Genomic DNA, 16,008 nt, shown 5'->3' on the forward strand with positions numbered 1-16,008 from the left:
ACCACAGATCTTTTACTTTGTATGACTCATTGAGCAATAGTTTTATTGAATATTGAATTTCAGGCGTCCTTAATATTGCATGAAATATTTGCCACTGAACGTTGAGAAAAGAATAATTTATCAATTAACAGATTTAAAGATATTTCGTGTATGTCAATTACAGTGTGTACTTTATCATAGTAAATGAAACTGATTTATTATTGATTCAGGTTTACTTGTAGACAATAGTCTCAGAGAATTTCTTTCCTCGTTTTTACTATGTTTTTTTTTAATTCGTATTCTCTAAAATTTTGAGCAATAAGTGATCAACAAAATTATAATAAACATGATTAAAAAATAAGCAAAATGAACATGGATAATAATTTTTATATAAAAAATATTTCCTCGCCTACCGAAACAAGGATTGAAATCATGATAATTTTAATCGGACACTATTGATACTTTACAACAAGAAGTAGTTCACAGAATCATAGAACAGCTGCTCGGAGATTTTATTTATTTTTATGAATTTGTACACGCTTTGTTTTTATTTTCATTTTCATTGAGTGCCGTTGTTTTGCCGTTTATATAATGATTTGAGAGATTTTTTACAGTATTTATACCAATTACCTAATAAAAAAACGAGACTAAATATTTTACTATTTTATAGGTGATTAAGAATCATTTATGCATTTCACTTGACAAAGATAAAACAAAGTCGCCCTTAAAGCTAGTATAGCAATTGGTATATTATTTTCACTTTATTTTAAGACAAGAAAGATTAAAAAAAAATATATTCCAAGGTTAAAAGTTGTATTTGTAAATTATCTTGTATTAAAAACATCGTTTATGACAATCTTAGAGCATATTTAACTTCCGTAAAATTACTTATATACATCGTTTTCATAATTACGGCTACATTGACGCGGGAAAAATTATGGACGGCGGGAAAGCGCAGTTTTACAGATAGGCACAAGTTTTGCAACGTCACAGATAAGAAACGTCAAGATGCTTTTGGCGCGACAAAGCAAGAAAAAAACTCGGCAGCAAGAGGGTTAAAACTTATTGTTCAAATATAAACAACAATTGAGTCTAAATATACATTCAGCTAAAGTGTATGTCCGTGTAAAATTTGAAGTGCTGTGTTTTTCTTATATACATAAATTAACAAATGCTATTAATTCTTATATCAATGCGATACTTTTAAAATATCATAGCGGTGTTTTTGTTATATCAATATTAGTACTTATAAGTATATAAAATATTAGACTACTGTACCAATATTTTGACAATTTCACCTAATATGTCTGTTTTGAGCACACATCGTTGTAAATATGACAGAATTTGATGAGACTGTCATACACGTGAGAGGTTAAGTCACAGCTATAAAACCAGGTTCAATCCACCATTTTCAAAATTTGAAAATGCCAGTACCGAGTCAGAAATATGACAGTTGTTATTCATTCGTTTGGTGTGTTTTATCATTTGATAAGGACTTTCTGTTTTGAATTTTCCTCAGAGTTCAGTATTTTTGTGATTTTACTTTTTACTAGTATTGTATGTAAATAAGCAGTTTTAAGACCATTGCTTAAATTCAAATTGTTTTTGGTAACATCTTATAAATTTCTCAATTGGTTTTGGAAGCAATTTGAAAGCTAATCAAATAAGGGTTTAATTAACAATGTCGTAATCAAATAGTTAAGTATCAAAATGATTGTTCACATATATAACATTTAGCAAATTTTATAATGAACGCACCGAAATTATATATATATCCGATATGCTCGCAACGCACGCATGGAAGACTTTCTTTATTGATAACAATGAAACTAACGTGTGACAAAGATGAATCATACTGTCCTCGTTCAGATTGATTCGACAAAATCTGACCTGCACTTTTGAATCTCCTTTTTTATACAAATTAGACCGTTTGTTTTCCTGTTTGAATGGTTTAACACTAGTGATGTTTTGTTCCTATATAGCGTGGTGTTCGTTGTGAGCCAAGGCTCCGTGTTTAAGGCCCTACTTTGATCTATAATGGTTTACTTTAAACAAATTATTACTTTGATGGAAAGTTGTCTCATTCGAACTCATGCACAACCTTCTTACATCTACAAATCTGTAAAATTCCCCCTTATAAATAACTGCTTTCCAGTCCCCCAACTGAACGATCTAAATTTATAAATATAGAAAAGATATATACACATTTCTAACGTCAAAAGACATTTACATCTTATTTATTTGTGTTCTTAACAATTTTGTTTTAGTACTCATTGAAGAAATGAATTTATAACAAGCGATACGGATTGTTATTTTGCACCAAGAAATGTTCGCGTATTTATACGATCGATTACTAGTTAAAAACGAAAGTCAAATCTCTGTGGCAACAATACATCGGAATGCCATCACGAGCTGATTATGTTCATAGAGATATTGATTTACCAACGGGAAAAGTCTTTGATATCCAAAAAGAACTGTTTTCCTTCTCAATATTTTTTCTATGTTAATAATAAATACATTTTCTGTTTGACAAGATCTTGATTTTCGCTGTATCCGAAGTTGTTCAATTTATAGTCTGATGCTTCCTCAGTTGGTATCTTTAAAGTTCGAGACATCAGCATTTGTACATTTTAATTAGTTTGGATTATTTATTTTACCATTTGAATATTTATTGTAATTTGGAGCTGTATTGGATTGGATTGTTTGAATAAATGTTTCTTTTAAGTAATGATATTTTTTTGTCTATTTTGATATTACCAAGGTGGATAGGCTATAGCAGTTAGACTAGTATATTAGAATCTAAAAGGTCGTTAGACTATTTGCAACCGCATTTAAATTCCGCCATTGCATCATCACATCAAATAGAATTAGTCGGTTAAACCACGTGATTGTAAACAATAGACTGAACAGGTTGTTAACACTTTCAACTATCAATAGTGTCAAGCAAAATTTACGAAATGATAGGTTCATGTAAGCGTTAATTTTGTTACAATTGTAATTACGACATTTTAGTGATATTGATCCTAAAACATTAAACCGGTCATGATCTAGGTTTTTGAATTATGTTTGCAGTTTTCTTGACATGCATTGTGACGAGTCATCGTATTCATTTTATATTAGAAAACTATAGCAGTTACATTAGAAAAGTTTCACAAACATTCATAAATTTTTGATATCAAAACATCATCGCTATGATATACAATGTAAGACAAATATTGGCTTAGCAAACATTTGAATTCATCTCAATTGCATTCCACTGAATTTGCTACATGATATTTATAGAATGTGTACATCTACAAATGATAAATAGTGCATTTATGTTTCATTTATTCAACAATTCAATTTTCTCGTTTAAATACACCTTGCTTGTTATTACATACAATAATTCATGGAAATTATACATCAGACGTATGTATGAAATTTTTCCAGAAGGTTCAATACCACAAAAGGAAGGTTGGGATTGATTTTGGGGACCAAGGTCCCAACTGATTAGGAATTAAGGGCCCAAAAGGGGCCCAAAACAAGCAGTTTTTCTATTTTCAGGATAATAACTTGTGTAGAAGTATTTCAATTGCTCTGAAATTATACCGCAATGTTTAAAACCACAAGGAGAAGGTTGGGATTCATTTTAGGGTTTATAAAAAGGGGCAAAAAGAAGCATGTTTCTAGTTTCCAAACAATCATGACAATAACTTGTGTTTAAGTGTATGGATCTCTCTGAAATTGTACTACAAGGTTAAATACTACAAAGGAAAGCATGGGATCGAGTTTAAGGGTTATTGAAAGTTTCAAGAAATCTCCAATTGCACAGTACTGCATGTATTGTGCAATAGATTTGTTAAATCTTTGACCACATTAATTTTGTGACAAAAACCTATATTATGTCAAAAATTTGATCATAATCCAAATTCAGACAGAATCAAGCTTGAATATTGTGACCAAATTTGCCCCAACTGTTCAGGGTTCAACCACTGGGGTCGTATAAAGCTGCGCCCTGCGGAGCACCTGTTTTAAATGTGCCTTACAACACCGATCCCCTTCTACAACGTTTTCTGGAAGAGCCCTAAGTTTGAAATTTGTATTGTTCAAATATAAAAATAAGATGTGGTATAATTGCCAATGAGACAACTCTAATTATGTAGAAATTAACAACCTCAACCAACTCAAAATAGGAAATGAGGAAAACCTGTTGTACATAAGAAATGAACATTATGGGCCATCAATTGTTCTTATATTTGACTATTTTGAATATATACAAATGAGTATATGAAGGACACATTTTTTTGTAGATATCAAAGAAGTTTCAACAAAAAAAGTGGCAGGTGGGCAGCTTATCCCGTAAAAAGAGAAAAAAGCTATAAATATATCTCTGAAATCATTGCAATGATTGTGTCAAAGAGACTGAATGATGCCATAGGGATGAACAGAGCATCAATTCTGGAACCCGATGACCCGAGACGCATTTCAAAGGTGCTTGCCCCTATCCCACCTCCTCCAACTCAGCAAATAGTCTTACTACAGAAATCTCGTTTTGGGCAGAATGATGGAAGTGAAGAAATGAAATATTAGAGACTGAATGATCCCGTAGTGATAACAGTACTTCAATTCTAGAACCTGATGTCCAAAGAAGAATAAGATAAAGAAATTTTGTTATGGGCAGAACAATATGTTTTGATTGAATTTTGGGATTAACTGAAAAGTGGCAGGTGGTCAGCAAATCAAGTTAAATATGAGAAATATATGAATATATTTTCTGAAATCATTACAATGATAGTGTCAGAGACTGAATGGGTTGTAAGCTTATCCAGTTAAATTTGAAAAAGATGTGGATATATTTTCTGAAATCATTACAATGATAGTGTCAAAGAGACTGAATGGGTGGTAAGCTTATCCAGTTGGGACGTGTAAAGAAAAAATCTCTGTGTAGTGATATTGGACATGTTTCTATTTTTTACAAATGACTGAACTTAACAATTTGTGGTGATTAGAAAAGCAGAGGAACATAGAATAAATGTGTAAAAACTATTGAGCTATTAAATGTGTTCAAAGTATTAAATTTTCAAAGACCTTATTGTGTTAAGAAGGGGATATTTTACCACAAGGAGCCGCATCACAAAAGGATGTTCGGGGTATGCTAATTTACGGAAAAAGTAATCTCACTTCGTACCCCGAAAATTTAACCACATATGTGAAAATGTCACAGCTGCGAAACGAGCTATCATACATATCCAAGTTTACGATATGGACTGAGCTACAGGAAAAAACGTTACCATTACCGCCTATGTAAAAACAATTAAAGATCTTGACCCAGTTAAATTGGAAAAAGATGTGGATATATGTTCTGAAATCATCACACTGATAGTGTCAAAGAGACTGCATGAATGATGCCATAGGGATGAATAGAGCACCTATTCTAGAGCCTGATGACCCGAGAAGAATTTCAAACTTTTAGAATTAACTATTTTCGCTTTTGCATATTGGTCAATTACTGGTTACTGGATTTTTAGAAAAAAATACCGCAAGATACAAAGACATGATATGTAAATGCTTATGTCTTTGTTAGGATATGCTATTTTCAGGAACAACATAAAATAAAACTATGGATATATATATTTCTGAGGTCATGAGACTGATGTCAAAAAGACAATATTGAACTGAGCAGCATTTCTGAAACCAGAAGAATAATTAAAGTGTTAGTTTCAAATCCACCTGAACCAAACAGCAAATGGTGTCGGTTAAAACAGAAATTATGATTTGGATGATATCATGCATTATTCTTTTACATAAATCATTTTTGTATATTTCTTCTTATTGATTTGTTCCTAGTGGATTCTGGATTTAAAGTAGAAAAAATACATATAGCATTCCGGGAGCTAATTTTATTGATCCAGTAGCAGAGTTAACTAACTACTTATTTGTAGATGATATTTTCAAAGGTTGAAGACCTGGCTGCTTTATACGTTTTGAAGCCTTATGTAATGAAGTTTTAGTCCCATGACTTTGACCTCATTTTCCTTGTTCAGAGACTACTTGAAAAATGAGTCATTTTTTTGTAAAATTGATTTCCCTCTTATTACATGTATTATGAGTAAAGGATATTTATAGTTCGTATGTGTGTAACTTGCAAAGTCCTCATGTCTGTCTGACAGACTTCACTTGCCCTTGATCTCAGATAGGTCAGTAAACAAGGATTAATTTCGTAGTCCATAAAATGATTGTAAGGTGTACATATCCAACTGGCAAGTGTCATATGACCTTGACCTGATTTTCATTGCTCAATATCAAGTTTTTGTGTTTTGGTCTATTTCTTAAGAAATTTGGTCAAATATTGTGAGGACTGATTGCAAGGTGTATGTCTGTCTGGCAGATATCATATGATGTCCTCATTTTCACAGTTCATTGTTCAATGTTAAGTTTTCTGGTTTAGGATACTAAATGCAATAGATCAACTATATTTGATCCATCAAAAGTTCAGGGTTTGGTCTGTTTCTTGTATACTGTAAGCAAAAACATATTCAGTGTTTGCGATGGTTTCAAGGTGTTGATGTATTTCTGTATTGGTTTATCTGACCTTTACCTCATTGTCTTTAATCATGCATGTTAAGTTTATGTGATACTTGTAAAAATTTATATTTAGGATTATCAGTTCAGCATATATGTAAACCAGCCCATTATAAAAACCCTCTTCTAAGCGTCTATACCATATGTCATGAAATCATATACAAGACTCATCAGTGCGCTCAAATCAATAGTTGAAAGCCAAAATAAATTTCGATTTCGGAAAGTAAAGATCCTACTTGTAACTTGATAGCAATTTTATAGTATTCAAAATAGGCTAACATTCTCTTTGTATGTGCCTGTCCCAAGTCAGGAGCCTGTAATTCAGTTGTTGTCGTTTATGTGTTACATATTTGTCTTTTGTTCATTTTTTTAACATAAATTAGGCCGTTAGTTTTCTCGTTTGAATTGTTTTACATTTTCATTTCGGGGCCTTTTATAGCTGACTATGCGGTATGGGCTTTGCTCATTGTTAAAGGCCGTACAGTAACCTATAGTTGTTAATTTCTGTGTCATTTTGGTATCTTTTCGAGAGATGTCATACTGGCAATTATACCACATCTTCTTTTTTATATAACCTGTATACCCAAGTCAGGATTCATCAATTAATTGGTCTTCGGTATGTTCTGTGTCAGGTTTTTGTATTTGGAATTTTTATGGTTAATCCTTAATTTTTTGGTTTGATATGTTCAATTTTTATTGGTGCTGACCCAGAATTTCAACAGGTATTTGGGATGATAAAAAGGTAACACATACATTCAGTTAAAAAAAAATTTAATTGTCTAGCCAAGTCGCCCACCCAGGAAACCCCTGTATTGCCCGAATGGATCAGGGTATTTGTCCCTGATCCTCCAAACACAACAGGAGGGAATAACTCTCCTGTTGACTGCTCCCAAGTACCCATGGTGCCACAAGGTGAACTTCCTATATGCAGTATGTCTCTTCCCTCTGTTGTAGTCCTCATCATCCCCGACTCCAAAGACATCTTGGCGGTATCGTTGGGCTACCGCCAACACCACCTGATCAAGGACAACCAGATCAAAGTCCTTTAAAAAGAAAGGTAGTAAATTATTTTTTTTCATATTTCTCATCAAAGTTTTCAACATGGTCATATTTTTGCAATTTCTGTAAGGAGCAGCAACAGCAGTTATAAATGCTAATTGTAAACTATACATTGCTTTATCAAGAAGTAAATTGGTAACACATATCAAATCTGCAACATAATTCAATCAGTTATCATCTTGAACACATTCAAATAGTATTTCGAATCATAGACCAGTACTATTTTGTATGCATGCTCAGAGTCTAAAGCTTTATAACCATGCTCGAATAAATGTTTGCTTCTGAATCATATACCAAACCTGAAGCCGGGAAATGCAATTGAGAGGAATCTGATTACAACAGACTCTCTCTCCCTCTGTTGGCATCTCTCGGCAGTGGGAGCACCGACACCAGCTTGGGACTGCTACACCTGAGGGAGGATGGTGGCCTTCCTGTGGTTGATTGGTGGAGGCCGTCAGGATGTCGAATACAAATTGGGGATGTTTTTCAACCATCTTTGTAATCAAATCCTGACGAGCCCCATCCGTCAACTGACTAACACGTTCCTGTAAATAGAAAAAATGCATTATAACAAATATAAAAAATATGTTATTGTTTCCTAATTACACACCCTATAATTGGGCAAAAAGGGAGTGAGTTGTGGCAGTTTATCTGATAACAATATCTGACTTCAGGAGAACTGCAAAGAATGCACACACAAAAAATAATATAAAAATCTAGTCTGCCCCACAAAATTAATGAAAAGGATTGTGCACAACGAGAAAAAATGTATGAAAGTATATTAAATTTAAATTCTATTCGCAAAAATCCTATATTGAGGAAACTAAGAATACAAGATATATATGAATGAACAATTTTTTTTTGCCAAGCAATGTTACAAAGCTATGTTTTCATTACAAATGCAACATCTTTAAAATAAAATGCTGTGTTTTGAAATGATGATAAAGATTGTTTGTTCGTATGGTCAGAGAATTGATGCAAATATAAGCAATTACCCTCAGCTGTGCATCCCTCTCCTGTCTCAAACGTGCAGCTGTGTCGGCCCTAGTGGGTGGAGCTGGCTCTCTTTCTGTACGCCTCCCACGGTCCTGTCCTCTTCCTCTTGTCTGCCTACCTCTACCTCTACCTCTGCCTATGCCTCTACCCCTTACTATACTAACACCTAGTGTTTCATCCGAGTCCGGGGATGATGATCTCGATGATCTTGATCTAGATTCGTCTGAACTCTATCAAATATCAAGTACAAAAATGTGAAAATTGAGTTACACTAAATTAAATTTCTTGTTGTGACCTTATGAAGAAAAATTGAATGCTGAAGATTTTGTATTAAAAAATGTGAAGATATAGTCCATTTGTTTGAACTCTTGATCATGACAAAAAGATATTACTTTTGTATATGTTGGGGATAGTTGTCTCATTGGCAATCATACCACATCTTCTTTTTTATATTTTATAGCAAATTCTAAAATATAGACACCGATTATTCTTGTGGATTACAAAAAAAGGTTTGATTCTGAATTTCGTGTAAAAAAACAATTCCGAAGAAAAGAAAAGAAATAATTTTATTATTCTACTGAAGAAATAATTTTAATATTTCTACTCAAAATAATGGACAGGGGGTAAAGTAAAACACAGTTTTTGCTACTGTATGCTATAGAAAAAAGATGATAACGACGGAAAGTAAGCAAAACCAACATCGTATAGTAAGCTATAAAAGGCTAAAAATGAAATCATTATTTGTATTCAAAACAATAAACAAATAAAAAACCGTTGAAACTCGGGTTATATGCACATTTATCATTAGAAGAAAATGTCGTATATTTCCCTATTTAACACATTTTCGCGTGGCCTATTGAAGATAGTGTTAGATATTTTCATTAGAACAAATAATAAGAATATTCTTTCGAACTTGACAGGTAGGGCATCAAAAAAACGAAATTCCGGATGGACCCCTATTGGTGCCTCAATAGCCTTGTCCTGAAGAAATTTTATTGGCGTATGCTATAATCAGTTTATTTGTCTCATCTAGACACGTTAATTATTTCAGATCCCTCTGCAAGCAATACCATTGTTTTCTATTCAAATATATAACGTTCAAAAAACACTAGCATCAATGTTTATATACATTTTCTTACCTCAGCTTCCATGTTGCGTAATCAAGTACCTAAAGGTCAAAAGTTGAATTCAGCTTCGGAAAAATCCGGAAACGGTGACGTTGCATAATTAATGAGCACTCCATGGAAAGATGACGCTGGAACCGTCTCGAGTTTTTGTTCAATACAGGGTTATAACACGAATCTCGGTGTTTAGAACATATTAAATTATCGTTATTCAATATAAACTTTGAAATGTGACGTCTTTTTTTCTTTCATTTTTTCAAAAAAATGAGCTTTCATATGACTTTAAAGAAAAGAGTCATTACTTTATGCCGAGAAATCTGCCTTTCTTCGTACAAATGCGAACATTCGTCTGAAATTTCCCACAATACAACTCGTTGATATAAGACAATATCGCTCGTTGATATAATAAAAGTTTTTATCGAATCGCTTCTTCCATAGACTGTACTAGTAGTTTATGAACCATTTGTTTTAAAAACAGACTCAAGTCCTAAAAAAGCACTCCGGTCTGTGTTTTTGTTTGATGTATTTCTGCTTTGATCTGATGAGTTAAGCCTTTTAAACTGATTTTTATAGTTTGTTCTTATGTTGTGCTGTTTCAACACTGTCCCAGGTTAGGCGAGAGGTGAGCGCTCACAAACATGTGGAACCTCGCCACATTATTTATATGCCTGTCCAAAGTCAGGGGACTTTAGTTAAGTGGTTGTCGTTGGTTCGTGTCCGTCATATTCGTTTTTCGTAAAGTGTTTTGTTATAAATAAGGCCGTTGGTTTTCTCAATTGAATTGTTTGATATTTTTCATGTTGGGCCTTTTATAGCCGACTATACGGTATGGGTTTTTCTTATTGTTGAAGGCCGTACGGTTGTCCATAATCGCTTACATCTACTTTATTGGAACTTTGGTTGATAGTTCAACTTGTCTAATCAAGTTATTTGCAAGCTTACCACATCTCCTTATTTTCATATTGTTTAAAGTATTATATGGTCACATTCTAGTATCAGATTGTTTTCCACCTACGTCAATTGGTCTCTGGTGGTTGAAAGTTGTCGCATTAGCAATCATGCCACATCTCCTTATTTTTATATGGTTACATTCTAGCTTACATTTTAGTATCATATTGTTTTCCCCCTAGGTCAATTGGTCTCTAGTGGAAAGTTGTCGCATTAGCAATCATACCAAATCTATCTATCTTTATATGGTTACATTCGAGTATCAGATTGATTTCCCCCTACGAAAGTAGGTCTTTGGTGGAAAATTGTCGCATAAGAAATCATACCACAACTCCTTGACTTTATATGGTTACATACGAGTATCAGATTGATTTCCCTCTACGAAAGTAGGTCTTTGGTGGAAAGTTGTCGCATAAGCAATCATACCACATCTCCTTATTTTTATATTGTGACATTCTAGTATCTGATTGTTAACCCCCTACGTCAATTGTTCTCTGGTGGTAGAAAGTTTTCGCATAAGCAATCATACCACATCTCCTTATTTTATATGGTTACATTCTGGTATCAGATTGTTTTCCCTCTACTTCAATTGTTCTCTGGTGGTGGAAAGTTGTCGCATTAGCAATCATACCACATCTCCTTACTTTTATATGGTTACATTCTAGGTGTCAGATTGTTTTCCCTCTACTCCAATTGTTCTCTGGTGGTGGAAAGTTGTCGCATTAGCAATCATACCACATCTCCTTACTTTTATATGGTTACATTCTAGTATCAGCTTGTTTTTCAGCTACGTCAATTGGTCTCTTGTGGAAAGTTGTCGCATTACAAATCATACCACATCTTCTTATTTTATATGGTTACAATCTAGTATTTGATTGTTTTTCCCCTACGTCAATTGGTCTCTGGTGGAAAGTTGTCGCATTAGAAATAATACCACATCTTCTTATTTTTATATGGTTACATACAAGTATCAGATTGTTTTCCACCTACGTCAATTGGTCTCTGGTGGTAGAAAGTTGTTGCATTAGCAATCATACCACATCTCCTTATTTTAATATGGTTACATACTAGTATCAGATTATTATCCCCATACGTCAATTGGTCTCTGGTGGAAAGCTGCGGCATAAGCAATCACACCACATCTCCTTATTTTTATATGGTTACATTTTAGTATCAGATTGTTTTCCCCTTACGTCAATTGGTCTCTGGTGGGAAATTGCCGCAAAAGCAATCACACCACATTTCCTTTTTTATGGTTACATTCTAGTATCAGATTGTTTTTCGTTCTACGTCAATTGGTCTCTGGTGGAAAGTTGTCGCATAATCAATCACATCACATCTCCTTATTTTTATATGGTTACATTCTAGTATCAGATTGTTTTTCGATCTACATCAATTGGTCTCTGGTGGAAAGTTGTCGCATAAGCAATCATACCACATCTCCTTATTTTTATATGGTTACATTATAGTATCAGAATGTTTTCCACCAAGGTCAATTGGTCTCTGGTGGAAAGTTGTCGCATTAACTATCACACCACATCTCCTTATTTTTATATGGTTACATTCTAGTATCATATTGTCATCCCCCTACGTCATTTGGTCTCTGGTGGTGGAAACTTGTCGCATAAGCAATCATACCACATCTCCTTATTTTTATATGGTTACATTCTAGTATCAGATTGTTTTCCCCCTACGTCAATTGGTCTCTGGTAGTGGAAAGTTGACGCATTAGTAATCATACCACATCTCCTTATTTTCATATGGTTACATTCTAGTATCAGATTGTTTTCCCCCTACGTCAATTGGTCTCTGGTGGAAAGTTGACGCATTAGCAATCATACCACATCTCCTTATTTTCATATGGTTACATTCTAGTATCAGATTGTTTCCCCCCTACATCAATTGGTCTCTAGTGAAAGTTGTCACATAATCAATCATACAACTTCTCCTTATTTTTATATGGTTACATTCTAGTATTAGATTGCTTTCACTCTACGTCAATTGGTCTCTGGTGGAAAGTAGTTGCATAAGCAATCATACCACATCTCCTTATTTTTAAATGGTTACATTCTAGTATGATACTGTTTTCCCCCGACGTCAATTGGTCTCTGGTGGTGTAAAGTTGTTGCATTAGCAATCATACCACATCTCCTTATCTATATGGTTACATTCTAGTATCAGATTGATTTCCCCCTACGAAAGTAGGTCTCTGGTGAAAAATTGTCGCATACGCAATCATAGCACATCTACTTGTCTTTATATGGTTACATTCTAGTATCAGATTGTTTTCCCACCTCCGTCAATTGGTCTCTGGTGGTGGAAAGTTGTCGCATTAGCAATCATACCACATCTCCTTATTTTTATATGGTTACATACTAGTATCAGATTGTTTTTCCACCTACGTCAATTGTTCTCTGGTGGTGGAAAGATGTCGAATAAGCAATCATACTACATCTCCTTATTTTATATGGTTACATTCTAGTATCAGATTATTTTTCCACCTACGTTAATTGGTCTCTGGTGGAAAGTTGTCGTATTAGCAATCATACCATATCTCCTTATTTTTATATGGTTACATTCTAGTATCAGATTGTTATCCCCCTACGTCAATTGGTCTCTGGTGAAAGTTGTCGCATTAGCAATCATATCTCATCTCCTTATTTTTATATGACTACATTCTAGTATCAGATTGTTTTCCACCTACGTCAATTGGTCTCTGGTGGAAAGTTGTCGCATTAGCAATCATACCACATCTCCTTATTTTTATATGGTTACATACTAGTATCAGATTGTTTTTCCCCTACGTCAATTGGTCTATGGTGGTGGAAAGTTGTCGCACTAGCAATCATACCATATCTCCTTATTTTATATGGTTACACTCTAGTATCAGATTGTTTTTCCACCTACGTCAATTGGCCTCTGGTTGTGGAAAGATGTCGCATAAGCAATCATACCACATCTCCTTATTTTAATATGGTTACATTCTAGTATCAGATTGTTTTTCCAACTACGTCAATTGGTCTCTGGTGGTGGAAAGTTGTCGCATAAGCAATCATACCACATCTCCTTATTTTATATGGTTACACTCTAGTATCAGATTGTTTTTCCACCTTCGTCAATTGGTTTCTGGTTGTGGAAAGATGTCGCATAAGCAATCATACCACATCTCCTTATTTTAATATGGTTACATTATAGTATCAGAATGTTTTCCACCAAGGTCAATTGGTCTCTGGTGGAAAGTTGTCGCATTAACTATCACACCACATCTCCTTATTTTTATATGGTTACATTCTAGTATCATATTGTCATCCCCCTACGTCATTTGGTCTCTGGTGGTGGAAACTTGTCGCATAAGCAATCATACCACATCTCCTTATTTTTATATGGTTACATTCTAGTATCAGATTGTTTTCCCCCTACGTCAATTGGTCTCTGGTAGTGGAAAGTTGACGCATTAGTAATCATACCACATCTCCTTATTTTCATATGGTTACATTCTAGTATCAGATTGTTTTCCCCCTACGTCAATTGGTCTCTGGTGGAAAGTTGACGCATTAGCAATCATACCACATCTCCTTATTTTCATATGGTTACATTCTAGTATCAGATTGTTTCCCCCCTACATCAATTGGTCTCTAGTGAAAGTTGTCACATAATCAATCATACAACTTCTCCTTATTTTTATATGGTTACATTCTAGTATTAGATTGCTTTCACTCTACGTCAATTGGTCTCTGGTGGAAAGTAGTTGCATAAGCAATCATACCACATCTCCTTATTTTTAAATGGTTACATTCTAGTATGATACTGTTTTCCCCCGACGTCAATTGGTCTCTGGTGGTGTAAAGTTGTTGCATTAGCAATCATACCACATCTCCTTATCTATATGGTTACATTCTAGTATCAGATTGATTTCCCCCTACGAAAGTAGGTCTCTGGTGAAAAATTGTCGCATACGCAATCATAGCACATCTACTTGTCTTTATATGGTTACATTCTAGTATCAGATTGTTTTCCCACCTCCGTCAATTGGTCTCTGGTGGTGGAAAGTTGTCGCATTAGCAATCATACCACATCTCCTTATTTTTATATGGTTACATACTAGTATCAGATTGTTTTTCCACCTACGTCAATTGTTCTCTGGTGGTGGAAAGATGTCGAATAAGCAATCATACTACATCTCCTTATTTTATATGGTTACATTCTAGTATCAGATTATTTTTCCACCTACGTTAATTGGTCTCTGGTGGAAAGTTGTCGTATTAGCAATCATACCATATCTCCTTATTTTTATATGGTTACATTCTAGTATCAGATTGTTATCCCCCTACGTCAATTGGTCTCTGGTGAAAGTTGTCGCATTAGCAATCATATCTCATCTCCTTATTTTTATATGACTACATTCTAGTATCAGATTGTTTTCCACCTACGTCAATTGGTCTCTGGTGGAAAGTTGTCGCATTAGCAATCATACCACATCTCCTTATTTTTATATGGTTACATACTAGTATCAGATTGTTTTTCCCCTACGTCAATTGGTCTATGGTGGTGGAAAGTTGTCGCACTAGCAATCATACCATATCTCCTTATTTTATATGGTTACACTCTAGTATCAGATTGTTTTTCCACCTACGTCAATTGGCCTCTGGTTGTGGAAAGATGTCGCATAAGCAATCATACCACATCTCCTTATTTTAATATGGTTACATTCTAGTATCAGATTGTTTTTCCAACTACGTCAATTGGTCTCTGGTGGTGGAAAGTTGTCGCATAAGCAATCATACCACATCTCCTTATTTTATATGGTTACACTCTAGTATCAGATTGTTTTTCCACCTTCGTCAATTGGTTTCTGGTTGTGGAAAGATGTCGCATAAGCAATCATACCACATCTCCTTATTTTAATATGGTTACATTCTAGTATCAGATTGTTTTTCCACCTACGTCAATTGGTCTCTGGTGGTGGAAAGATGTCGCATAAGCAATCATACCACATCTCCTTATTTTTATATGGTTACATACTAGTATCAGATTGTTTTTCCACCTACGTCAATTGGTCTCTGGTGCATGGTGGAAAGATGTCGCATAAGCAATCATACCACATCTCCTTATTTCTATATGGTTACATTCTAGTATCAGATTGTTTTTCCACCTACGTAAATTGGTCTCTGGTGGTGGAAAGATGTCGCATAAGCAATCACACCACATTTCCTTATTTTTATATGGTTACATACTAGTATCAGATTGTTTTTCCACCTACGTCAATTGGTCTCTGGTTGTGGAAAGATGTCGCATAAGCAATCATACCACATCTCCTTATTTTATATGGTTACATTCTAGT

The 16,008-nt window shown here is 34.3% G+C and overlaps 2 protein-coding genes across 2 annotated transcripts in view; both read right to left on the minus strand.

Annotated features, from left to right (window-relative positions):
• The window catches only part of LOC139483476 (RUN domain-containing protein 1-like), a 393,318-nt gene that overhangs the window by 232,433 nt on the left and 144,877 nt on the right, over positions 1-16,008 (minus strand). The gene's annotated exons all lie outside the window — the stretch shown is intronic.
• Positions 7,320-9,746, minus strand: LOC139482545 (uncharacterized). The gene is made up of 4 exons (XM_071266457.1): positions 9,735-9,746; positions 8,595-8,825; positions 7,899-8,144; positions 7,320-7,583 (listed from the first exon to the last, which is right to left on the minus strand). The coding sequence occupies exons 1-4, from the start codon at positions 9,744-9,746 to the stop codon at positions 7,320-7,322; spliced, it is 753 nt and encodes a 250-aa protein (XP_071122558.1).

This window comes from Mytilus edulis, chromosome 7, assembly GCF_963676685.1.
Source record: "Mytilus edulis chromosome 7, xbMytEdul2.2, whole genome shotgun sequence".
In the NCBI taxonomy this organism is placed as follows: Eukaryota; Metazoa; Mollusca; class Bivalvia; order Mytilida; family Mytilidae; genus Mytilus; species Mytilus edulis.